The sequence below is a fragment of the Geotrypetes seraphini genome, chromosome 1 (genome assembly GCF_902459505.1).
Source record: "Geotrypetes seraphini chromosome 1, aGeoSer1.1, whole genome shotgun sequence".
Classification (NCBI taxonomy): Eukaryota; Metazoa; Chordata; class Amphibia; order Gymnophiona; family Dermophiidae; genus Geotrypetes; species Geotrypetes seraphini.
The window spans coordinates 335740005-335767411 of NC_047084.1; the positions used below are offsets into that span (position 1 = coordinate 335740005).

Sequence of the window (27407 nt, forward strand, 5' to 3'; positions counted from 1 at the left end):
TAGATATAAAGCATTTCTTCAGACTGACAGAATGATAATCTCTCTCCCAGGATCCGACCTCCTTCTTGAGAAAATTGCAATGTAGGAGCAGAGCAGATAACAAAGCCCAAACACCGCTGGATACACCGCCGTGACAGGGAGAGCCACGACCCCCATCTGATCCAGCAACAATAAGCAGGATAGGCTGGTAAGACAGGAAGGCTTAGAAGACAACCCAAGCCGGCATAATGACAGATCCAATCTGCGCAGAGAAGGAGACATCCGGCAACAAGCAGGAAGACGAAGTCACCAGCCGGTACGATGAAAAGAAGAACGAAAACAATTGGAACCAAATAGAAGACTGCCGGCACGAAGCAAAGTCAGTAGATAGCTAAACACGAAGCAGAGCCTGAGCCCTCAATGAGGAGATAAGCAGCGCTACACTCCCTCAAAAGCAGTTAGGAAGGGCCTCGATACAAATAAAACATCACAACCGTTAAACAGATAACGGTTGGAAACTGATTCTTCAAAGCTATTTCTTTAATGAGAGTATCACAGTCTAAATAACATAAAACAAAGAGTGACTTTCAAAATACAGCTAATAAAGAAAAAAACATAAGAAAAGGATATAAGAAAAACAACTTAAAATATAAACTAAAAAAATAATTAAGGGGCACTATAGCCCTACGTCCTAGACAGATGCCATCTTGAAAAAAAAATAGTGGCATTTATGCACATATGGGTAAACATACGCACGGGAAGGGAAGGGGGGATGGAATTTGATATACAAGTGGTGCCTCGCATAACGGACGCCTCGCACAGCGAACGCTGCGCACAACGAACTTTATGTCTTGATTCGTACAACGAACTTCGTTTCACACAACGAAGTCGCCCGAGCTGCATCCTTCCGCGCAGGCACTGCGCTTAACTGCCCTCTCTCCGCCTGGCTCCCTCTTGCCCCCCCCCCCCCGACTCCCCGACACGATCGGGGCAAGAGGGAGCTCAAGCCCTCTTGCCCCCCCGACTCCCCGACACGATCGGGGCAAGAGGGAGCCCAAGCCCTCTTGCCCCCCCGACTCCCCGACACGATCGGGCCAGGAGGGAGCCCAAGTCCTCCTGGCCACGGCGACCCCCTAACCCCACCCTGCACTACATTACGGGCAGGAGGGATCCCAGGCCCTCCTGCCCTCGACGCAAACCCCCCCCCCCCCCAACGACCGCCCCCCCCCAAGAACCTCCGACCGCCCCCCAGCCGACCCGCGACCCCCCTGGCCGACCCCCACGACACCCCCAACCCCCTTCCCCGTACCTTTCTGTAGTTGGCCGGACAGACGGGAGCCAAACCCGCCTGTCCGGCAGGCAGCCAACGACGGAATGAGGCCGGATTGGCCCATCCGTCCCAAAGCTCCGCCTACTGGTGGGGCCTAAGGCGCCTGGGCCAATCAGAATAGGCCCGGGAGCCTTAGGTCCCTCCTGGGGGCGGGGCCTGAGGCACATGGGCCCAACCCGACCATGTGCCTCAGGCCCTGCCCCCAGGAGGGACCTAAGGCTCCCGGGCCTATTCTGATTGGCCCAGGCGCCTTAGGCCCCACCAGTAGGCGGAGCTTTGGGACGGATGGGCCAATCCGGCCTCATTCCGTCGTTGGCTGCCTGCCGGACAGGCGGGTTTGGCTCCCGTCTGTCCGGCCAACTACAGAAAGGTACGGGGAAGGGGGTTGTGGGGGTCGGCCAGGGGGGTCGCGGGTCGGCTGGGGGGGCGGTCGGAGGTTCTTGGGGGGGGCGGTCGTTGGGGGGAGGGGGGGTTTGCGTCGAGGGCAGGAGGGCCTGGGATCCCTCCTGCCCGTAATGTAGTGCAGGGTGGGGTTAGGGGGTCGCCGTGGCCAGGAGGACTTGGGCTCCCTCCTGGCCCGATATTGTCGGGGAGTTGGGGAATCGGCGGGGCAAGAGGGCTTGGGCTCCCTCTTGCCCCGATCGTGTCGGGGAGTCGGGGGGGCAAGAGGGCTTGGGCTCCCTCTTGCCCCGATCGTGTCGGGGAGTCGGGGGGCAAGAGGGCTTGGGCTCCCTCTTGCCCCGATCGTGTCGGGGAGTCGGGGGGCAAGAGGGCTTGGGCTCCCTCTTGCCCCGATCGTGTCGGGGAGTCGGGGGGGCAAGAGGGCTTGAGCTCCCTCTTGCCCCGATCGTGTCGGGGGTGCCAGGGACCACACGGAGTCACCCACCGTACCACCCGATTCGGGTAAGCGCAGGTATCGGTGGGTGGCTTATTTGCGGGGGGGTGCCTTATTTTACATTTTTTTCTAAAAAGGGGGGGCTGTCTTATTTGATGGCCCTGCCTTATCATCGGGGAAACACGGTAGAAAAAAAAAAAATGAACAGTTAAGTCCCAGTTTTTGCCGCTGAGACTCTGCCCTCTCTCACTGTAAAATTAGACTCTACTTAGTCTGTCTTTAAATTTAAAAAATGTGTGTTGTTTTAAAAAACAATTATGTTTTTAGATGTATCTAAATAAAAATAATAACCAAAAATTTATCTTTTTTTATGTCATCTTAGCATATTTTATGCTGCAGAACGAATTATTTTTTTTTACATGTATTCCTATGGGAAAACGCGTTTCACATAACGAACGTTTCACATAACAAACTTGCTCCTGGAACCAATTAAGTTCGTTGTGTGAGGCACCACTGTACTGCCTTCCTGTGGTTCCAATCAAAGTGGTTAACATTCAGGTATTTATCTCTTTGTACCTGGGGCAATGGAGGGTTAAGTGACTTGCCCAGAGACTGTCAAGATTCCACTGAAGCGCTAATTCTATAAATAACATTGGGGAAAATCCTGGGAAAAGGTATTTTTCCAGTTGACTCCACTGCTCTGGAATGACCTGCCAATGAAGTTTGGGCAGAAATGAACTTTAAGAAATTTAAGGTTTGATTAAAAACATTTTTTTCCAACCAGCTTTTGGGGTGTGGTGAAAAATCCATATGAAATTGTAAGAGGTATGTTGTATGAACTTGGAGTGAGTGAAGTAGGCCTTTCCTGTGAATTGATGGAGTTCTTCAATTTTTTAATGTTATTTAATGTAAATTTTATTGTAAACCGCTTAGGTCTTATCAAAGATAAGTGGTATATAAAGTTTGAAATAAACATAAACACACTTAAAGCCTGTATTTGTGAGGGGGAACGTATACTGGCAGAGCCTGGGCAGGACTCACACTTAACACATGCAACTTATAGAATCCTATAGGCTACACACATGCATCTTCAGCAATATGGCTGGCATAAGTGCTGGTGCCTAACTTTAACACATGTATTTTAAACAGTTATGCTAGTATTCTGTAAAGAAAACTAGGTGTCCAGGTGCAGAATCCCCCTACCTCTAGAATTTTCCCTAGGTGTGTATGATTTTTGTAATTTTGCTGTTTTAAACATTTACAAGTTGGGATAGATCATTCTGCATGTTGCAAATGGAACTTTTTGGAAATTTCTGTTTTACTTTCCAGACAATGAAAATGAATCAGAAATGGAAGCTGGGTTGAAAAAATTAATACAGGAGCTGCCTGAGGCCCACCATAGTCTGCTGAAGTATCTGTGCCAGTTCTTGGCTGGTGTTGCTGAACATCATATGGAGAATCGCATGAATGTTTTCAATCTTGCCACAGTATTTGGACCCAGTTTTTTTCGGTAAATTCTCTTATTGTTGTTTTTATCACTTTGCTGTTTAACCCAATCAGAATTTCATTGTTCTCTGAGGACAAGCAGGCACAATGTTCTCACATGTGGGTGACATCATCCACGGAACCAGGTAAGGACCCTGCCAAGTACACTGTCACTTTAAATCTTTAGACAGTGCCTTCCCACCCCATGTCTGCTCGCAGGACCATCAGTTCTTAGTTTTCCATGGAGCTGAGAAGCTGTGTCTTTGGTTTCTCCTTAGCATATCAAACTTCAAAGTCATTTTTTGTGTTTTCTCGATATTTAGTTTTTGTCTTTTTCCTCATAATTCTTCATCTATTTCTCTTGAGTTTGGTTCAATTTGATCAAATTTTCATTTTTTTTGTCCTGTGGGCCACTTCAAGGCCCTTTTTATCCAAATTTCATGTTTCTTGGTGTACCTTATTACTCGTGCTCCCCAGGCCACCAAGCCCTTTGACTTCACGTTGGTCATTTTTCCTTCCATGTCAAAGAAGGTGCAGAGTGACTTCAAGAAATGTACTTGATGTAATCGGGACCATTTCAGGCTCTGATCCCCATAATTATTGCATTCAGTGTCTAGTTCCTGACCATCAGGACATTCTCTGTATCCTCTGTCTCTGTATGCAAAAGAGGACACTGAAAGCCTGAAATTCCAGTGTGAAAAACTTTTTGGTTCGTCATCAACATCGAGTATGGCAGGAGATCTGAAATCTGATGTGCAGCCTGTATTGGCACGGGCGTTGGTATCGACTCTGAGTAGAGAGTATCTACCATTGGACTGTCTTCAGAGACAGAACTCAATGTCATCTTCCTATAAGCCTCATCCATTGGGGGAAGCATCACGTAAGAAAACTAAGAATTGCAAACATTCCTCCCCTTCTAGACATTGCATAGCTTCATTATGGACATCTACCTCCTTGATGTATAGTAAGCATTGATAAACCATGAACTGCTCTCCATTGCTGCAGATCATTTCTCCACCCAGGTGTGCCTCGACATCGAGGTCTCCAATGTCCAGATAACATGTACCACAGACTGTTTCCATGCCGATGTCTCTTGCAGTGCAGATGCTGACGCTCCAGGAGGAGATCCATGCTATGCTCAAACAAGAGTTTCAGGACTACTGCAGATGCAGACTACACAACCTTTAGAGGCGTCTATGCCTGCTTCAGCCCAGCCCAAGGATACATCGAGGCATTGATCAATGATGAGGTCATGCACAATGTTGAGCATCAGGGTTGGCATGGACCCATTCACCACATGTCATCAGCAGAGGAATTATTTCCTGGATCAGAGCATTGATCCCTGCCTTGATGTTCTTCAATGCACAGTCGATGCTCCTCTTGATGCATACTCCCAGATTCACCTAACATAGAGTATTTTGAGGAATCTGACTCGTATCTCAAACCACTCTGGTGAGGATCTGTCAAATTTGTCAGCAAAAGAATCCTATAGCATACCTTCTGATCCTTCTCTTCTATCCCAAAATTGTAAGTCTCCACCAGACAGCATATTCTTTACCGGGTCAAGTTCTTCCCATTAAAATGGAGACAGAGGAATAATTTTGTTTAGAGCTTTTTAGAGCTTCTTGACTGTGAATCACCACCTAATGACTGTATCAAGGTGCCTTTATATTGGGTCATGAGAGGTATCCTATTTAAGAACTGGGAGACCCCTATTTCAGTCCAGGTAGTTCCTAAAATAAAATTGATACAATGTACAGAATACAAAAGAGTCCAGGGTTTGAGAGAACATAATTTCAACATCAAACTTGTTGTGGAATCTGCTCTAAAACGCTCTTTTGATAAACACATTTTTCAGTCATCAATGCTCATAAATAAGATTATGGACTACCAGTTCTATTCTTCCATTTATATAAACTCCTTGCTTAAATAACTTTCAGAATATGAGGAATTCCTTCCCCAAGAGAAACTTAAAGAATTCCAACAGCTATCCAAAAATTTGTTCACTGCCAGAAAGTTCCTAACTAGAGATATATTTGATTCATTTAATGTATCTTCTAGAACATGAGCAATGGCACGTGCTATGTACTGTTTATCTTGGCTCAGGGTTTCTGATCTAGAAACAGTCCAGGAGCGCCTTTCAAATATTTCTTGCAAGGGAGATAATCTGTTTGGAGGCAAGATTGAGGAAGTGGCTGATAAAATTTAAATGTAACTCCAACAAACCCCAACATTCATAAAGTACTTCCCTCTATGATGCCCGCACCCTTCAAACATCCACTAATAATGCTCAAATAATTTTATTTATCTTATTGTAATGGAATAAAGGCTTCAGACACACCTCCTCCACCTTTGATAAAAATTCATATCCGGTGGGAATCTTGGTGCATGGTATTCCTCACTCGCCCAGATTCATTCAACCTAATTTATTTATTTACCATTTTAAATTTTCCATAATGTCTATTTATTATTTTGTGTTTTTGTTCTTTTAGAAGATTTCATGCAGTTCTTATTTAGATCTTATGATGAATTTTATACTTAGCTTAAATCCTTGAACTTCTAGGGTTTGCCATCGACAACCAAAAGTCACATCTACAGCCATCTCAAACCTTGGAGTTTATAGGAGCACTTTTGAACACAATTCAGAGTCGCACTTTTCTACCCAAGTAAAGGGTCAGTAGTCTGTGTCAAACAATCTCCACCATCAAGTGCACTTCTGCATGCCAGAAGTTACTTCTTCCAGGTCACATAGCATCGACAGGTCACATAACCCCTTTCACACATCTTCACTTCAGGATTCCGCAATGGACCTTATCGACCCATTGGTTCCAAACCACAGGATCTCTGTCTGCTCTACTACAACTTATCCAGGATCTCTGGCACACAAAACCACCTATCAGGCCACCTTCTGTGGCTTTGGATCTTGATTGTAGCACTCTTTGCTCTCATGAAATCTCCTTTAGAGCTGCTTACATCTTGCTCTTTCAAACTACTCACATGGAAAAACAATTTCCTCATAGCCCTCACTTCTGCTCACAGGGTCAGTGAACTTCAAGCCCTTGTATTGGATCCTCTCTATTCAAAGTTCTTTCACGTCAGGGTAGTCCTTCAAACATATCCAAAATTCCTCCCTAACGTAGTTTCAGAATTCCACATCAAGCATTTCATTGTTCTGCCTGTTTTCCTTTCAAAGCCACATTCTCATCCTGAAGAAGCAGTCCTTCACACATTAGACATCAAACATGCTCTGGCATCCTACCTGGACTACACTAAGCCACATATAGGGTCCTCTCAGCTCTTTGTCATCTTTGATCCTAATAGGCTAGTAGTTGCTGTATCCAAAAGAACCATCTTCACTTTGTTAGCAGATTGTATCTCTTTTGCATATACTCAGGCTGGGTTTACTCTACAAGGCCATGTGACAGCCCAAAATATATGAGCTATGGCTGCCTCAGTTGCTCATTTTCACTCTGCATCTATTGAAGAAATCTGCAAAGCAGCTACTTGGTCCTCAATCCATGCATTTAATTCTCACTACTGTTTAAAGCATAACTCCAGAAGACAGTCAGTTTGAGAAGCAGTTCTGCATCACCTATTTTTTATTTAAAGGGGAAGGTATTGGGACTTATATAGTTTTACAACCACATTCAAAGTGGTTTTTAGATAGGTACTTCAAGCATTTTCCCTATCTGTACCGTTGGGCTCACAATCTATCTAATGTAACGCCTAAAAACACATCTGTTCCTGAAATACTTAGGAAACTAACCTATACAATCTTAGTCCTCAACAAACGATCTCTAGAACTATCAATCACTAAGTCTGTACTTTGTTTATTCCATTCAATCTATAACATTTCTAATCATTGTAAACCGCATAGAACTTCACGGTCCTGCGGTATATAAATTGTTGTTATTATTATTATTATTATTAATGTACCTGGGGCATTTAAAACCAACTTTTCTTCCAACCCTACTGGTTTTTGCCAGGCTCTTATATATTCAGTGTTTAACCTCTTCCAGAGACATGATCTTGGCAGTTTGGTAGTCCCACACATGAGAATATTATACCTGTTTGTCCTCAGAGAAAGCAAAGATACCTTTAGCAGGTGTTCTCCAAGGACAGCAGGCATTTATTCCCACGACCTCCCCGCCTCCCCTAGTTGGTTTCTTAGCTTTGTTATTGAACTGATGGCCCTTCAAGCCAACTTCAAGCAGGAAGGTACCATCATGCGCACGGTATGGCACTACCTAAAGATTTAAAGTGACAATGCACTTGGCAGTGACTGTACTGGGTTCCATGGATGACATCACCCACATGTGAGAATACATACCCGCTGTCATCGAACATCTGCTACAAGTAAGTATCTTTCCTTTTTATTTTTCTATTTGATTCCTGTTCTGAAGAGAGAAAATGTAAATAAATACCTTCTGTTTGATCACTTTACCTGTTATGAATGATAATAGACTGAAGGGCTGTGGTGCTACTTCTCTTCCCATGAATACATAGAAAACCCAAGTAATGCCAACTTTGGGGGTGGGGTAGATTTTTAGAAAATGAGAGAAGGTATGTCGGCAACATACGATAAAGTGTACCTGTTAAATCCAAAAATTGTAAAATATACAAAATTAAGAGAATGGGCCTGATTCTACATATCACTCCTAAGTGCGATTCTATAAAAGTTATGCACACTGTACAGGATTAGACTTAGCTCAGTATGCTTCATAACTTTTAGATGCACCCATTTTGGTCAAGGAAACCCTGGCCTTAGTACCTGCGCCTAAGTTGTGCACACAGTCACGCATTAGATAAAAATGTGCGCATAACTTATAAGAATGCCCATGATCCGTTCCCTAACCACACAACCCTTTTCAGATTTGTGCACTTGAACTGAACTTCCAATTAATGTCAATTAACATCAATTATAAAGTGTTAATTTCACATTATCAGTGCCAATTAAGCTTGTTAAATAATTACCATTTTTATTGCTCCATAAGAGATACTTTTTCCCCCCAAAAAAGTGGGTGGATATAAGGGTGCGTCTTATGGAGTGAAAAATACGGTAATTATTAAAAAGCTTAATCAGTGTTAATAATTTGCAATTAACATTTTGTAATTGATGCTAATTGATATTAATTGGCAGTTCAGTTCAAGTGTGTAAATCTGAAAAGGGGGTGTGGTTAGGGAATGGATCATGGGCATTCTTATAAATTATGCGGACGTTTTTATCTTATGTGTTGGACCCAACAGACTTTTTAAAAAAAGGTACCGGGGGGCTGCCTATGCTGTTTAAGGGTTTTTCACTCTATAAGACCCTGTCCCGGCCTACCACTAGACCACCAGAGTGGGTACAGGGCAGGGCGGTGGGAATTTTTTTTCTTTGGTTTTCCTCCTCTACAGGTGGGTGCTTCTTATGGTCAGGTGTGTCTTATAGAGCGAAAAATATGGTAAGTTAAGAGCACAAATTGGCTGGGTGCACTGATTTGTGTGCATAGTGTAAGGCACCATATACAGAATTTGAGGGAATATGGAGAAATTGAGAGTAAAAAAGAGGCAAGAGCACCATAAGAAAAATAAAAATAGCACTAGAAATAACAAGAAAAACAAGAACTCTGTGGTTAAAAAAAAAGTCTTTGACATAAAAGTGGTTACCTAAATTATGATATACGAGTATTTCGCAAACAGGCTGCTTGAGGGCTAAACAGTGAAAGTAAAACAAGCACAATAATGCAAAACAAGCATAAAGATGCAAAACTCAAGGTTTTTCTGCTCACTAGTATTTAAGTTATATTCCTGCTGGAATTCTGCGCTACTGCGCAGCACAAAATTTGTGCATTAGTCCCCATATACACAGAATTCTACACAGAATTCTGCACAGACCTGTCGTCTCCCACACTCCTAGTCCTGCTCCTGACCGACAACCCCCTTCTTTTCCCCTGCACAGGTTCTGGCCTCTGATTGAATCCCTTCTCCATGTGGAGCCAGTTTCTCTTACCCGCGGACCTTTCCAAAGAAGCAGTGGCGGTTGACCAGCAGAGGCAATGCTGTAAACAGGCTGCTTATGGCTGGCCCTGCCAGGAACTTTCCTCTGTCGTGTCACTTCCGATACGGCAGAAGAAAGGCCCTGGAAGGGCTGGCTGCAAGCAGCCTGTTTACAGCACTGCCTCTGCTGGCCGACCACTGCTGTTGCTTTGGGAGAGCTTGCAGGTAAGAGATATTGGCTCCACACAGGGAAGGGAGGGTCAATCAGAGGCCAGACTTATATAGGGGAGGGAGGGGGTTTTGGGTCAGGAGCAGGACGGTAGGGAGAGGGATCAGGGGGATCAGAGATTGAGGGCAGACCCACAGAAGGGGATCTATTCAGAATGCTACAGAAAGAGCACTTCCGAGGCAAGCAGACAGACGGCGGGAGGCTGGCTTCGTTGTGCCTCCGGCTGCCCGAAGATTTTAAAATACAGCAGCAGGAGCTGGTAGGTAGAATAATCAGTAACTGGGGAGCAGCCAGATCCAGCTGAGAGGAGCGGGGGCTAAAGTTGGGAATAAGGGAAGGATAGGTTCTGGGGAGGGGTGGTGAATAGATGCTGCCAGTGGGTGAGGGAACAAGAAAAGAGAAATGTTGGATATAGGTATGGAGTAGTGCTGCCCGATTCAGAGAAAAATATTTCGATTCACCCTGTTGAATCGATTTTTCGTTTCGATTCACTGTTAATGACACAGCTTTTTAAGTTTAAACATTTTATTTAACCAAGGCAATATCATGTCAAAAATAGGAACATCCAAAATATAACATAGCTGTAAAATTAGTTAGAAACATAGATTCACAGCTTCCCCAAAGCAAATCATTCCCAAAGTTTGCCCAGCCTCCCTGCCTGATTCTCAGTTTTTCCAGGCCCCTGCCAATTCTCAGCTTCCATCCCCACCCCCCAAGACTCAGCAGTCCCCCCAGGGCCGCCATCAGAAATTTCTGGGCCCCTTACTGAGCAATCCTATTGGGCCCCCCACGCACCCCTTCCCCCCCGACCCCCCCTTCTTCCATGGGCCGAATACACACATACTTTTCTCTGTCGCCGCACTCTTTACCAAAAGATTTGTAAGCCTGCAACCACGTCAAGGTAGACTCTTTCAGCAGGGCCCTAAACTAACCTAAATTAAACTAATCTATACCTATCTATTCTAAACTAACATATGTCTAATACTGAACTAATAACAAACTAACAAACATCTGCATAATAAATAACTAATAAATAATAGTGCTAGTAGCTATAATTCACTTTTGAATGTAAAATCTCAGTTAAGGATTTCTTTTGACCTTTGTAGGCCAGAAGTAGATCACAATTGCACAATATTTTTTGTAACAAGTATTAAATGTGTTTTCATAAATACTGTAAGCTTAATAAATATATCAGAAAAATCTACACATCTGAGCGCATATCTGAACATACACATCTGTATGATCCCATCCTCCTCTGCTTGCCTATAGCTGCATCATGCATGTTAAAAATGTACGATATGTTGATATGTGCACCTTCCTTCCTTCCCATCCATCCTCCTCAGTCTGTCCTTACACATCCACAGCTGCATGTTAATGATGATGTATATGTTATGATGATAAATAAGTGCATATGAGCACATCATTAACATGCAGCTATGGATGAATATAAAAAAGAAACAATATTCTGTACAATTGTCAATTTATAAATCAGCGTCTTCTCCCCATTCTCTCTTCCCCATTTCCCTTCAGCGTCCTCAGCCCACTCTCTCTCCACTTTCCTTCAGCACACGCACATAAAAACAAGCAAGTAATTTATATCATTTTCATTCTATTTATTCATAGAAATTAAAGTCTAAATAATGCCAGTCACATAACAAAACATGATTTTACAAAAATAATTCCCTGCACAGTCAAGCCTTCAAGGATTACTAGATGTCTTTCAGCAGTTCCCCTCCCTCCACCTTACCTTTGTGGCCAAGTCAAAATGATCTACCAACAATAAAATTTTAAAAACACAAAGCATGCTGTACGCAGAGAAAATGTTAATTATCATTTATATTCCGCGGGTTTTCAAAGAGGTCAAGGCAGATGACTTTATGCAATGTCACCTCAGTAACAACTATACAAAAATAGACAAATATTCCCCCTCCCTTTTTACTAAAACGCGATAGCGGTTTTTAGCGCAGGGAGCTGCGCTGAATGCCCCACGCTGCTCTCAACGCTCATAGGCTCCCTGCGCTAAAAAACGCTATTGCGGTTTAGTAAAAGGAGGCCATAGTGCAAAATATAGACAGCATATATAAATTCTCAAAGCAGACACATTTTGATCACTAAATTGAAAATAAAACCATTTTTCCTACCTTTGGTAATTTCATCAGTCTCTGGTTGCACTTTATTCTTCTGACTGTGCATCCAATATTTCTTCCCTTCTTTCAGCCTCCTGTATGCTTCCACTCCTCCAGACCTCATTCCCTCCCCAAACTTTTTCTTTGTTTCACCCTGCCCCTTCTTTCTTTTTCTCTCTCTCCATACCCCCTTTCTTTCTGTATGTCTGTTTTTCTCTCTCTCACCCTGCCCCCTTCTTTCTCTCTCCACACCCTCTTTCGTTCTGTATGTCTGTCTTTCTCTCTCTCTCTTTCCGTGCCCCATTTTTCTTTGTTCCACCCTGCCCCCTTTCTTTCTGGCTTACTTTCCCCCCTTTCTTTCTTTCTCCCTGCCCTCCCCTATGCCACCACCATTGGGAAAATGCTGCCACCGCCACTGGGGAATAGGCTGCCACTGCCACCATCGGGAACAGGCCAGCGCTGAGTTCGCCCTGCTTCTCTTCCCCGCGGGGCCGACCAACTCTCGCCACCCGACGTCAATTCTAACGTCGGAGAGGACGTTCTAGGCCAGCCAGGCAGCGATTGGCTGGCCCAGAACGTCCTCTCCGACGTCAGAATTGACGCGAGTGGCGAGAGTTGGCTGGCCCCACAGGGAAAAGCAGAGAGAACTTGGCGCCGGCCTGTTCCCGATGGCAGCGGTGGCACTCAAGTGGCTAAAGAGCCGCAGTTTGCCAGCCTAGGGAGAACACTGGAGGGTGGCCAGCTGTGCACCCCCTTGGGACGTAAACCCGGGGCGGGGCGGGGCGCCCCCCCACCCTCTCCCAACTTGGTATGCCACTATCTGTACCTCACTCCCTCCGTATGACCAAAAATTCTCCTTTTTCTATTCCCCGTGTACACAACCATCTCTTTCCCTCCCTTCCTCTCTCCCAAGTCCATGCCTTCTGTGTCCAAAAACCCATTCCCTCCCCCACCTCAGCATCTCTTTCCCTCCCTTCCTCTCTCCCAAGTCCATGCCTTCTGTGCCCAAAAACCCATTCCCTCCCCCACCTCAGCATCTCTTTCCCTCCCTTCCTCTCTCCCAAGTCCATGCCTTCTGTGTCCAAAAACCCATTCCCTCCCCCACCTCAGCATCTCTTTCCCTCCCTTCCTCTCTCCCAAGTCCATGCCTTCTGTGTCCAAAAACCCATTCCCTCCCCCACCTCAGCATCTCTTTCCCTCCCTTCCTCTCTCCCAAGTCCATGCCTTCTGTGTCCAAAACGCACTCCCTCCCCCCTTTTGTGTTCCGCATTTGCCTCCCAGCCCATCCTTGCAACTTTCTCAGCAAAACGGAGCTCGAGCCAAGAGGCTTGTCTCCTGTTTCCTGCCTGCCTTGCCGCTCACAAATAGCCGACCGGAAGTATTCTCTGACGTCAGCGCTGATGTCAGAGGGCAGGCTTTGCTTAAGCCCTCCCTCCGACGTCAGCGCTGACATCGGGGAACACTTCAGATCGGCTATATGTGAGCGGCAGGGCAGGCAGGAACAGAAGACGAGCCTCGCGGCTCGAGATGTTTTGAACTCCGCGGGTCCCCCATCCAGCTCTCTCCTGTTCACCTGGGGCGGACCGTCCCCTCCCTAGACTGTGGCCTAGGACCCTGGGGGAGCCCGGGCCCCCTGTCAGCTCCGGGCCCCTGAATGCAGGACTGGTGGTACTGCCCTGATGGCGGCCCTGAGTCCCCCTGCCAATTTCAGCTTCCATCCCCAGCCCCTGAGACTCACCAGCCCCCCTGCTGATTTCAGCTTCCATCCCCAGCCCCCAAGACTCAGCAGTCCCCCTGCCAATTTCAGCTTCCATCCCCAGCCCCTGAGACTCACCAGCCCCCCTCCTGATTTCAGCTTCCATCCCCAGCCCCCAAGACTCACCAGCCCCCCTGCCGATTTCAGCTTCCATCCCCAGCCCCCAAGACTCACCAGCCCCCCTGCCAATGTATTTACTTACTGCCTGGACTGGATATTAAATCGCAGGGATGAGAGGAGAAATGCGGGGAAAGAGCCAGCCAAATCTAGTATTTGTTGCTGGCAAGTGCCGAGGTCTGCTGCACGAGGTCCGCTCGCTCGCCGCTTGACTCTCCCACCACTCCTTTCGTTATTTCTGATGTAACTTCTGGTGGCCGGCAGCATGAAATAGCCCGAAGTTCCCTGAACTCGTCTTGCGGCTGAATCGGTGAGTCCGGTTTTTATAAAAAAACAAACCGATTCGAATTGATTCACCTGATTTGAATTGGTGAACCGATTCTAATCATGAATCGGGCAGCACTAGTATGGAGTGAGAGGGAAAGGAAGAAAGAGGGAAATTGGGTATAGAAAGAGAGGAGAACGGTAGAGATGCATGGGGGAGAGAAAGATGAGAGGGAGAAATGTTGAGTATGGTGGTGGAGAGGGAACAGAGGGACAAATTGAAGGGGATGCAAAGTGGAGGAATATTGGACATAGTGACGAAGGGAGAGATGTGGCATGGTGCTGGAGAGGGGTAATAGAAGGAAAAGTGGGCATGGAGCTGGTGGGCATTGGTGAAAAATGCTGCACATGTTTCACTGGATGAGACAGGGAGAAATGTTGGATGTGGCAGTAGAGGGAGTGGGAGAGATGCCTGGTTCTCTCAAGACAGATGGACAGTGAGAGAGAGAGGGAGACATGTTGCCAATAGGGGTGGAAGAGAGAAGAAGAAAATTTGGACTCATTGAGGGACAGAGAGAGATATTGGTTGGGGAAGGGATTGAGGTCTAGAGGAGATGAAGCGTGCGGGAGGCAGAAATAAATAAATATTGGATGCACAGTCAGAAGGACGAGTAACCAGAGACTCATGAAATCACCAGACAACAAAGGTAGGAAGAATGATTTTATTTTCAATTTAGTGATCGAAATATGTCTGATTTGAGAATTTATATTTGTTGTCTATATTTTGCACTATATTTGTCTATTTTTCTATAGTTGTTACTGAGGTGACATTGCATATTTTAAAGTCATCTGCCTTAGCCTCTTGAAAAAAAAAACACCAAATATAAATGATAATTAAGATTTTCTATGTGTACTGTGTGCTTTGTGTTTTTTTTTTAATTTTGTGAATTATTATTATGTATTAATGAGGTTATATTGTGTTTACAGTATATGAAAAATGGATGTAAGAAATTGCATTACAATTAATACTGTTATTATGGGGGTGGGGCCTGGGGCAGAGCTTGGGTGGAGGTACTCGGTTGATATTTGTTAGACTTAGGGGGTACTTGGCTTGAAGTTGAGAAACACTGCTCTAGGTACCTACTCTATTGTAGATTTTTGTGCCAACCTCAAAAAGGCAAACTTTCACCTAACTCCAGTAGAATCAGCCACGATCCATGAGGCAGTCCACTACCCACCTTCCTTTCCTTTGAGGGAATTCCACTTACCAGCACCTTCTATCAATTGACAAATTTCCAATTCAGTTTGCCATTTTGGATCCTAACTTTATCCTGCATACCTTATTCATGAGCCTTCTGAGAAGAACTGCATCAAAGGCTTTGCTGAAATCCAAGTAGACTACATCTAGCACATGTCATCTAGCCAGTTCTTACTCTTTCTTTCTCTGTACAGCGCTGTGTGCGTCTGGTAGTGCTATAAAAATAATTAATAGTAGTAGTTCTCTGGTCACCTAGTGAAAAAAATCAGATTTGTTTAGCACACTTTTCCTCCGATAATATTATCCAAATGGCAGATGAAATTTAATGTTGACAAATGCAAAGTGATGCACATTGGGAAGAATAATCCAACTCATAATGTCATCGTAGACAATATGCTGAAATCTTCTGCCCAATATGTGGTGGCAGGGCGATATGATTGAGGTCTACAAAATCCTGAGTGGTGTATAATGGGTAAAAGTGAATCAATTTTTTACTCTTTCAAAAATTATGAAGTCTAGGGAACACTCAATTAAGTTACATGGAAAAACCTTTAAAACAAATAGGTGGACTTTGGTTTACCAGAAGCTGCTCAGCAGGTCATGGAAATAACGCTGCCAGATAGCTAATCAGTATCACTTATGGTCGGAACTACAACGGTATCTGATTGTTTCTGAATCTCCAACTTTCGTTCTTGATTAATGAAAACATTCTTGGCAAATGCTTTTGCTATGGTTTGGCTTGCACAGGTCCAATAATTTTACCTCTAGCAGCACAATATAAATGCCCCTGGCCGTCCTCAGGTCATCTACGAATGATTTAGGACCGGGTTCCCCACGAACATATGGGAGAGAGGCCGCCCCCTTTTGTCTTCGCTTTGGTCCCGAGGTGCGCTTGTCAGATGGTCGGGGCTTGCCGTCTATCCCTGGCTAACCGAGTATTGTTCCGTTTAGGGGGGATTTTGATTTAGAGGCATTCAGTCATAATCTCACAGATGTTAGCTTCGCCTCCATTGGCTCCTTAGCCAAGCACATACACCAAGAGGCTCATTTTCAAAGCACTTAGACACACTAAGCAGGATTACTATCGCGATGACACATCATCAGTAGGTTAAAATGAACCTGTCTCATGACAGGTGGAAATTTTTTTTACTCAAAGAATAGTTGAGCTCTGGAACTTATTGCCAGAGGATATGGTAACAGTGATTAATGTAGCTGGGTTTAAAAAGGGTTTCAAAAATTTCTGGAGGGAAAGTTCAGTCTGCTATTTAGATAGACATGGGGGAAGCCATTTCTTGCCCTGGGATCACTAGCATGGAATGTTGCTACTATTTGGATTTCTGCCAAGTACTTGTGACCTGGATTGACCACTATGGAAACAGGATACTGGGCTAGATAGACCACTGGTTTGACCCAGTATAGCTATTCTTAGGTTATTTATTAGGATTTGTTTACTACTTTTTTGAAGAAATAGTCATACATAGGCAGTAGACAATTACATTAGTAAAAATATTCAAATAACAGTACACAGTGTGCTATATTATAGTGTCATCCTCACAAATGTAAAGTGTGAAACAAAAAAGTGAACAAAAATATAATTACACTTCTAGTGAGTATGAAATGGGGTGTCAGATATGACCAGTCTAAGCGAGAGCGCTTCAACAGTCTGTCAATTCTTCATACATCCCCAATCATTATAATGTAATACTTTTTTTATAAACAAATTTTTTAAAATGATTTTTTCACTGTCATATTTATCAGTGCATCTATCTGAAGTTTTTAAAGAACTTATCTTTAAAAAGCTGTGTCTTCATTCCCTTGTAAGTAATGGTGTAACATATCTTTTATTCCAACGTTCAATTCAATACTCCCCACTGCATAATTGAAGATATTGTTGTCAAGCGGCTTCTGAAAAGACACAGCTTTTTAAAGATAAGTTCTTTAAAAACTTCAGATAGATGCACTGATAAATATGACAGTGAAAAAATCATTTTAAAAAATTTGTTTATAAAAAAAGTATTACATTATAATGATTGGGGATGTATGAAGAATTGACAGACCGTTGAAGTGCTCTCGCTTAGACTGGTCATATCTGACACCCCATTTCATACTCACTAGAAGTGTAATTATATTATAGTGTCAACACAATACACAATAAAACTTTTTAATAGGCAGCATAGGGTGTAAACAAAGATAGAGCATATAGATAGATATGATAGAATAACTGGTATTAGAAAATATCAGGACTAATTTAAAGAAAATTGCACATGAAGTCAGAAAAGTTCTTGAGTAGTATCATAGCTAGGGTAGGAGTGGATAAGTATATCCTGCTACAGTACAGCAGCCAGTGTCATTCCTTGTGTGTGTCATGTATTTTCTCACTGATCTCCAGCCATGATAAATGTCACAACATGGTTGCATAATATAATTTATTTTAAAAAAAACACCCTGTTTTTCTGTATTTGTAAGTATGTTGCTTGAAATGTTTTCGCTTGTTCTTTATCAGGCTGCCTACTGGAAGTGAAGGCATGAAAGAATTGGAAACCTGCAATCGAATTGTGATCAGGTTGCTGGAGTCCCACAGTACCCTTTTTGAATCTGAGCTCACCACGGTGAAAGAGGAGCCATGTGAAGACACATCCAGAATCATTATTGTGAAAGTAAGTGCTTATTTTGTTTCTGCAGTTTTGAAAGTAGCACTTTAATAACGGGGTAGAGCACACATGGTTTCAATAACAGCAGAAGTGGATTAAGAGGTATGGAGCCAAACCAAGAATATGTACAGTAGCTCAGTTTACACCAAAACATGGTTGGTCTGCAAATGTATAGCCGGGACTATCCTGAACCATTCTTCAGTATGCATTGCAGAATGAGCTGTTAAACTTAGACGAGGCCCTGGAAGCTTAAACATGTATGCATTTTTACTGTGAGTCTAGAGTCCATCTAGTTTCATCAACCAGGGCTAAAACTGCCTTGCTACCTATTTGTGGCTCATTCTTATATGGGTCCATTATCTGTATATCCTGGTGATAAACGGCCACTATTCATATAACTTATATGTATAAATCAAACTGTGGAAATAGAGGGCTTGATGTTCAAAATGATTTAAGCAGTGAAGAGAGGCCTCTGCCCACTTAAATGGCACTGGATAGATTGGGAGGAGTTAAACTAAACTAAAACTTAGATTTATAGACCGGGTCATCTTCACATAGCAAACCTCGACTCGGTTTACATCAATTAAAAAAAATATAGAAAGGAACATGAGTTTACAATTTAGAGAATAACCATGTTGTTAAATTTTTACATAAAAGTTGAAATAAACCTAATTCTCATAATATTAGAAGAATATCATTCCATATTTCTGTTAGTTTGAAAAGATAGGATTTCCCTAGTTTACCAGTAAAAACAATACCTTTAAGAGAAGGAAAAGACAGTTTGAGTTTTTGTGTGGTCCTAACAAGTTCCAGGAAAGAGGTACAAGTGAGGAACATATACCAAATACAGTGGTACCTTGGATTACGAGCATAATCCATTCCAGGAGCATGCTCGTAATCCAAAATGCTCGTTTATCAAAGCGAGTTTCCCCATAGAAAATAATGGAAACTCGCTTTGATTCGTTCCCCCCCACCCAATAACCAGCATCGCTCCCCCCGCTCGCAAAGGCCCCTCGCTCCAAACGGCACCCCCCCGCGTGAACCGGCACCCCCGCCCAAACAACTTAGACTCCCCCCGGTCTAGCGCAGGCACAGATTGTGTGCCTAGAAGATCTTCCGGCTTCCGGCTCCTGCCTGCCTTGAGCATGCATCTGCGCATGCTCAAGGACTTCTAATTCTCCCTCTCGCCGAGAATCTCGCACGGGGAGGGGGGTGCCGGTTGGAGCAAGGGGGCCTTTGCGAGCGGGGGGGAGCGATGCCGGTTATCGGGGGGGGGGGTGCTCGCAAATTGAGTCAACACTCGATTTGCGAGTCAAAAGTTTGCTGAGTGTTTTGCTCGTCTTGCAAAACACTTGCAAACTGGGTTACTCGCAAACCGAGGTTTGACTGTACAATCTTGAAAGTTAAACAGGAACATTTGAAGAGAATCCTGGAGGATATCGGAGCCAATGGAGTTGGCCAGTAGTGGTGATACATGTTCGAATTTGCCCTTGCTAAAAATGGAAATCGTTGTTCAGTGTAGTAGGCCCCAATGCTGACTGCCACTTAGAGAATGCCACTTCTTTGAAGGACATTTGGACTTTGGTGTCTGAGATTACATCTACATATGATTGAGTAGTTTCTTCCTTAAGCTGCTATATTTTTTCAGCAGTCTGTAAATAAGCTGACAGCACATGACACTAGACTTAGCAGTCTTTGGCATCTTTGGAGAATCAGATTGCAGCTGTTCAGTCTGCAAATGTGTCATTTATTAAAGATAGTTTGTTTTTGATGAGCTTTTGGAAAATTTTCATCAGGCAAGAAACCTGAGCTTTCTTAATTTTCCCAAATTTGATATGCCGCTACAGTTTCTGACAGTTCTAAGTGGTTTACAATCATAAAATTCTTTAAAGAAAAGGAACTCCATAAAAAAAATAAAGAAAAGTACAGTAATAGAACATTTATACAAGACCATTAGCTAAAACAAACACTGCTCTAATGTCTCCCAGGTAATATCCACACATTCCAGTCAAAATAGCTAGTAGATAGCTTGTTGAAAAAAATACGATTTTAGTAATGTTTTAAAGGCTTTAAAGTTAGGTTCTAGTCTCAAATAACTAGGAAGTTGGCTCTCCATACAAATGGTGTAACTAATCTATTATCTAAGGGAGCGAGAAGGAACATAAGGAATTATCAAGTTATTCAGATAACCAGGTTCTTGTGAATTAAATACTTTATGTGTAAGTATTAAAAACAAGAAGGGTTCTTGGTCCAAAGCAAATTGTCTCAGGTGCTATGCCAGAAAATGGAAAGAGAAGCCGTGCTTCTTAACAGTTGGAGGGTGGGGGGCATCCGTTGGTCAGATTAGTGAAGGTCAGATAATTGAAACTGTACTGTAGTCATGCTTTGTTAATTCACATGCTTTTGAATTGGTTCAGCTATGTTGTTGCTGGTGAAAAACAGTACTAATGGTCTGGTTTAACTTGACTTTGGATGCAATATTTTAAAATTATCTTTGCAGTGTCAAAGGAAAGTGTTCTGTCTCTGTCAACCCTACTTGTTGCGTCTGGTGAGGTTTTTCTGAGTGTTGATATAGCCTTTATCAGTTTCACTGTCAGCATAGGCCTTGGATCTCTACTGATGCTTGCCAACCCTTAGTTATTCCTGGCAGCAAAGATTTCCACGATGGTTTTATGTACCCTTGAGTCTTTTATTCTTCACTAGACATAATAAAATGCAGAGTTTTACAATATATCCTTGTCATTAAGACAGTGGTGTAGCCTTGACAAATAAACTTAATTTTTGGTTTCTCTCTTCAGTTCCTTTTCTGCTACTTATTTGCCAGTTGATGGGAAGATCCTGTTTGCTGCTAAATACAATTACATATTAGTTATTTGCTACTAGTTTGTGTGTTTTTTAAAATTCAGTAATGCATTTTAGGGACATAGTTTACATAGATTACAATTAATTCAGAATACTGCTGCGAAGCTGATCTTTGTGTAACCCAGGCAATTTCCAGTTACTCAGGAAATAGCCAAAGCTGCATAAAAAGTTTATTTCACTCAAATATTTCAAATAAATTTAATATGCATTTAAAATTAACAATATATTACAGTTACCACAACTGTAGCTCAGGAGAAGTTTTTTTCTTAATGTCCGATCACACAGATCGGACAGATGACTGCAGGCAAACAGGTGTTTATTTTTCCTCTTCTTTCTTTCTTGCGTTTGATTGCAGTTCTTGTTGATCCCTACTACTCTATCTATTAACAAATCAATATAGGAAAACCCTAACTATTCCCCAAGATTCCACTTTAAACTAACTATATAAAAGAATAGGTAATTGAGAAATCCCTAAACTATACCCACCCACAATTAACTAATATTTCAATAAACCTCTTATAACCCCAAAACACAAGTGCATGTCACCAATGTTAAAACTTGGGGAAAAAACCCCCAAACATTGAATAAATGTTTCAGAAATACTATTATTACAACACAAATTACTCCAAACAGGATACTGTCTTCTAACCAAATCTAAATTATTACTGTTCTTCAATAAATTCAAAATTTACCTTCAAAAACACAGACAACTTCCAACACACAGCTGTCTACAGAAAAACCCACCCAAATTCAACTGCTCTCCTTGGCACTGCTGACTTCCTGGAGAGAGAGCTGTGCTGTCCAGAATTCCAAAAGTGACATGTACAGCTCTGAATTATTAAAGGTACAGAAATATTTTTTATAACCTTGGTTACGTTTGGTAAATTTGACCATGTGACCCCTCTGCTTCAGAGTCTTCATTGACTCCCGGATTATTTTAGAATTCAATTTAAATGTACTTTTATTTCTTTTAAAATTCTGCATGGTATCTTTAATCCTCTTATTCCTTTATTTTGGAACGTTTACTGATTCTCCTTTGCAAGAGGTAGCCAACAATTTAAACTCTCCCTTCCTTCTAAAAAAGGGGTTAAAGGAGTCAAGATCTTCAGTCAATCTTTGGTCTTTAAATTCTCCCAACTCTGTAATGATCTCTCCTTTTTTTGAAGGAGTTCCAGTTCGTTTCAATTTTTCCGTAAATCTTTAAAAACTACTCTATTTGCCAAACATTTTAAAAATTAATTCTTTTGAAATTTTGCTATTATCTTTTATTTATCATTTGTAAATCATTCCCTGTTTATTTAATTGCTGTAAACTGAGTCGAGCCTTCTTAGAATGATGACTCGGTATATAAAGTTAAGCTTTAGTTTAGTTTAGTTTTAGTTTAACAACAATCTACACATACTACTAATCCTTCTTCCTTTTGGACATATTTGTAAAATTGTTCTGACTTATGAAAAAAGCCATACAGTTGGCAATTCTAGAATGCATTGGTCCATATTTTGAAGGGTTCATTTAACTCCTGGCCTGATCTAGCCCATTTTTGAACTCTGTGTGTCTTTTTACTGTTTTGTTTCTTCATACCAAGTGTAATTTACTTTTCTGTGATGGCAGCCTTTCCCAAAAATTGCATTCTTGGTTTTCTCATATCAGTGTAGGCAGAACTAATCCTCCCCTACCATATTGTCCATCCCTCTCCCCAATCTTTTTATTTTTATTGTAACCACTGATTCCCTTCTTTCCTCATGTTTTCAATTGTATTTTTTTCATTTTGTTTAATTTTTGTTCCCTACCCTATTTTAAATGTTATTGTAAAATGCTTAGATTTTACCTTTGGTTTTATAATTGTGGTATATTAAATAAATTGCACTTGAGCTTGAACTTAATCCTATTCCATTATGTTATCTATGCTACAGAAGCAGGAACCCCTTTTCCCATTGAAATACATTTTGTCATTTTTTAGAGGGGCTTAATTCTTTAGAATCTTCAATCCTATTTGGCCCATTTTCCATATATGAATGGTTGACCTCTATCAGTAGTACTGCAAGACTACCACTAGAGCTTGTCACAGTTATTTCACTGATGGAGCCGCTGGGGGCAAGAATAAATGGGAATTGTTCCTGCCAGGGATACCAACTGAACCATAGGGGATCATATACTAGGTTCTGGAGAAGGGAGGGGCTCTGAGCTAGGAGGGGTAGTACCACTCATGGTAGGGAGATGGAATTGAGCAATGTTAGTGGGGTTTGGAGGGACCAGATTAGACCAATTGAGGAGGGAGAGCAAAGAGAAGCACATCCACATCTTTGGCTGCTACTTGGAAGCTAGGATGGTTGCTGGCCAATATTCAGACACAGACACAAACTTCAGCTGGTACAATCCATAGCTGTTAGAAACTTCTGCACAGTGCACATTTTGATTCAAGTAACCCTCCTTTGAATTGCTGAAAATTGACGTCCAATCTCAGCATATACCCAGTACATTTCAGTGGGAGAAGCAGTTCCAACAGCTTTAAATCTCAGTATTGTTCATAATGATGATTTTAATTGAATCAGGCCCTGTTACTAAGTTCACACTATTTAGCAAATGCATTTGTCTGTTAACTGTGCACACTTATAGCATGACGGTACCTCCATGACATAAATGCACAGGCTAAGGTGAATCTCTGTCAATTGAAAGGAAGCCCTGGAATTAGGGGGCATAGAATAAATAATAATAATAATAACAACTTTATTTTTGTATACCGCAGTGCCATGACAGTTCAGAGCGGTTAACAGAGGAAGAGACTGTACATTGTCAGCGATGTTACATACGAGACAGCGATGTAACATACAAGACATTCAGTTTAACTTAGCGTTCAGTTTAACTTAGACATTCAGATTAACTTAGCAAGTCGGGAGTAGTCAGGAATATCCGGAGGTATATCAGAGAACAAGGTAGGGATAACAAGGTTGAGAGGGAGTTAGAGAAATTTATCAAAGAGATAGGTTTTGATTGATTTCCTGAAAGTTTGGTAGGAGGGTGAATTAGAAATGAGAGTGGTTAGGCATTTATTCCATTTGCCTGCTTGGAATGCTGGAGATCTATCAAGGAATCTCTTGTAGATATAGCCCTTTAGGGACGGGAAGGCAAACAGTTAGGCATTACGTGTGCGAGTTGGGCCTGAAAATTCAAAGTGTTCCGACAGGTAGATTGGGGAAGAGCCTGTTAAGGTTTTGAAGCAGAGGCAAGCAAATTTGAAGATGATCCTTGCCTCCATTGGCAGCCAGTGCAGTTTTTTGTAATAAGGGCTTACATGATCTGGTTTTTTGAGGTCGTAAATGAGGCGAAAGGCAGCATTCTGTACGATTCTCAAGTGTTTGATGGCTTTCTTAAAGGATCCCAGGTATATAATGTTGCAATAGTCTAAGATGCTTAAGATTAGTGATTGGACCAGCAGTCGAAAGGAGAGAAAGTCGAAGTAGTGTTTGATGGTGCGGTTTCCAGAGGGTACAAAAGCATTTTTTAACCTGAGTGCTAGTATGGTCTTCGAAGGTCAGGCATCGGCCCAGAATGACTCCAAGGATTTTGATAGTAGGGTTGATTGGGTAATCTAACCTGTTTAATTTCAAAGATGTATTTGTTAGCTTGTGGGTAGGACTTGCCAGGAAAATTTTAGTTTTTTCTGGGTTCAGTTTTAATTTAAATAGTGTGGTGCATTGTTCTATCTTGGTGAGGACAGAAGAGGTGAATTGTTCCATCTCTTGTGTCAGAGAGGTTAAGGGAATGATAATGGTGATGTCATCTGCGTATATATATATGATTTCAGTTTTAAGTCAGACAACATATGTCCTAACGAAGCCATATAGACATTGAATAGAGAGGGGGAAAGGAGGGAGCCCTGTGGAACTCCACAGGGATTGCACCAGGATTGGGAGAAGGTTCCATTACTGTGAACCTGGTAAGTACGGTTTTTTAAGAAGCCTGTGAATCAGTTTAATACCTGTCCAGTGATGCCAATGGAGTCGAGGCATCTGAGCAAAATGTCATGGTCAACCAGGTCAAAGGCACTGCTCAAGTCGAACTGAAGTACCTGTGCGTTTTTTCCCAGTGAAAACAAATGAAGCTAAGACAGTTTCTGTTCTATGATTTGTACGAAAGCCAGACTGGGAGTCGTGAAGAATATTGAATTTCTCTAGGTATTTCATGAGGTCATGATTAACTTAGACCTTCCATAAGTTTTAGGAAAAGTGGTATATTGGCAATGGGTCTGTAGTTGGTAGCTGAAGAGATTGGTTCCTTGGAGTTTTTAATAATAGGAGATACCAGGATATGGCCAAGTTCCGTCGGAAAGTGGCCAGTAGACAGGCATAGTGAAACCCAGTTGAAAAGTTCAGCTTTAAATGTGTAAGTGGGGGGCAGATTTCATGATAGAAGGTGGGCAGTTGTCTAGTAGGCAATTGGATTTTGCATATTTAGAGTAGAACTTGAGAAATAGGTTCCAGTCTGGGTTTTCGAAATGATTCCAGGTCCTGTCTGCTATTGAACCTTCGTTTCCTATAGCAGGTTGGTTGAATATTGGTTCCATGCTGGAGACTACAAGAGACGATTTTAGATTATGAATTTTATAGGGATGGTGAATGTGTGGAATGACCTCCCATTGGAGGTGGTGTAGACAAAAAATGTTTCTGAATTGAGATGTGCACGGGGATGGGGACAAAAAATTATATTACCTTGAGGACTGGAGGGGTTGGATTCAAACTGAATGGGGGGGATGGAAACTAAATTATATCCCTGTGCATACCTTAACCTTCTGGTCTCAGAACCTCCCTCCCTGCCTGCTTTTCCTGTTCACCTGGACCAACATCTCCTCCCCTCCAACCCAATGCAGCTGTTCTCCGCTGCCCATTGCCTACCAATATAATTAGTCCTTGTCCCTGCAGGCCAATGGTAGCCTTGTACTGTAGAAAGGCTATCTGCTGCCTGCACTGGGCCTTTCCAACTGACCCAACCCACCCCCTTCTGAAGTGACTTCCTTTTCAGAAGGGTTGGGCCAGGTCAAAAGGAAAGGCTCGGTAAAGGCTGCAGGCAGCCTTTCTATATGACTGCCGCTGGCCTGCAGGGCCAAAGACTGAATTTAAAGATAGGCAGTGGGCATGCAAGTGGCAGAGAGCAGTTGCATTGAGTCGGGGAGGGGGGTGGGGGTGATGCAGGACTGGGAAGGCAGGGAGGAGGATGTGAGCCTGTGGGCCAGATGAGGTGGAAGAGCAGTCGGGTCTGGGAAGGGATGTAGGTGATGCTGGATTGAATGGGTGGGTGGGAATTAAAAGAACCAGGGCAAGGCCAAGACAGGAGTGAGGAAGGAAATATGGAGAGATGCCCCTGATAGATGAGGGAGAGTTAGACCTAGGGATAGAGAGAAAGGGAGGGAGGGAAAGCGTTGGACCTGGGGGGAGAGAGGGAGAGGGTTGGACCTTGTAGTAGAGGGGGGAGGAAAGAAGAGAGTTCACCTGGGGTGGAGGGAGGAAGGAAGACAGACCTGGGGGTGTGAGGAAGACACTACAAGACTTGTTAAATGCAGGTTGGGGATGGGGATTAGAGACAAAATTATGAGGATGGTTCCAGGATGGTACCAACAAGATGGGGATGGGGCTGAAAAAAAATTGACCAGTAACGTCCTTTAAGTCTTCTCTCTTCCCCTCTCCCTGACTCCGCCCTTCCCTTCTCTCTACCTTCCCTTTGTAAGTCGCCTTGAGCCTATACAGGTATGAGTGACATACAAATAGAAGATTAGATTAGATTAGGATCAGAATATGTCCCCACGCACATCTCTAATCTGAATTCAAGAAAGCTTGGGACAAATACAGTATCTATGATCTCTAAGGAAGAGGAAAGGATAGTAGATGGGCACACTGGATAGGCCACATGGTCTTTATCTACCTTTATTTTTCTCTGTTTCTATTTATTCCCCCCCCCCCCAAAATATATGTAAAATACTCCTCTAGATTAATATACCAAATCTTTAATAGAACATCCTGTACATGTGAAGAGGAGCCCTTAAAGTTCAAGCCTTCTATGCAGCTCACTTTTTTTTCTCTATTGCAGGCTAAGACTCCAAAATTTAATCACAGGGTGTTAATTAAAAAATAATTTTATATGCACATTTGAAATTTTTTACAATATCCACACATTCTGTTTTAGTTTCAACAGATTTGCAAAAAATGTTTTTATTTGACAGTTAAACGTTTTTTATGAATTCATCATAATTTTTTCAGCAGAAGTTTAGGATGCATTTGTGTAATTTGTCTCTGATCTTATTATTGTTTCTTCATTTTACAGGAGGCCATTGCTGAGCAGTCCCTGCCAATAAATCTAACAAATGACATAAGGACAGACATACCCAAACCTTCCCCAAGAAAAAAGGTAACACAATACAAGTACAGTTCTCAGTTTCTATTGGGGCATTTTGTCCAATTTCAGATTAGTTAGGTTAGAAGAGTGGATGACTCAGTATTGCTGCAGACTCAGAGGACATCTCATCCCTGGGCCACTAGTTCAAA

At 42.7% G+C, this 27407-nt stretch overlaps 1 protein-coding gene across 6 annotated transcripts in view; it reads left to right on the forward strand.

Annotated features, from left to right (window-relative positions):
• The window catches only part of FAM13A (family with sequence similarity 13 member A), a 416553-nt gene that overhangs the window by 90573 nt on the left and 298573 nt on the right, over positions 1-27407 (forward strand). For 5 of the 6 annotated variants that reach the window (XM_033959097.1, XM_033959069.1, XM_033959088.1 and 2 more), the window contains 3 exons: positions 3474-3654; positions 17862-18015; positions 27187-27270. In XM_033959097.1, the coding sequence (XP_033814988.1) occupies positions 3474-3654; positions 17862-18015; positions 27187-27270 (419 nt within the window). The remainder of the gene's footprint in view (positions 1-3473; positions 3655-17861; positions 18016-27186; positions 27271-27407) is intronic. The other variant, XM_033959105.1, reaches the window with a different exon arrangement.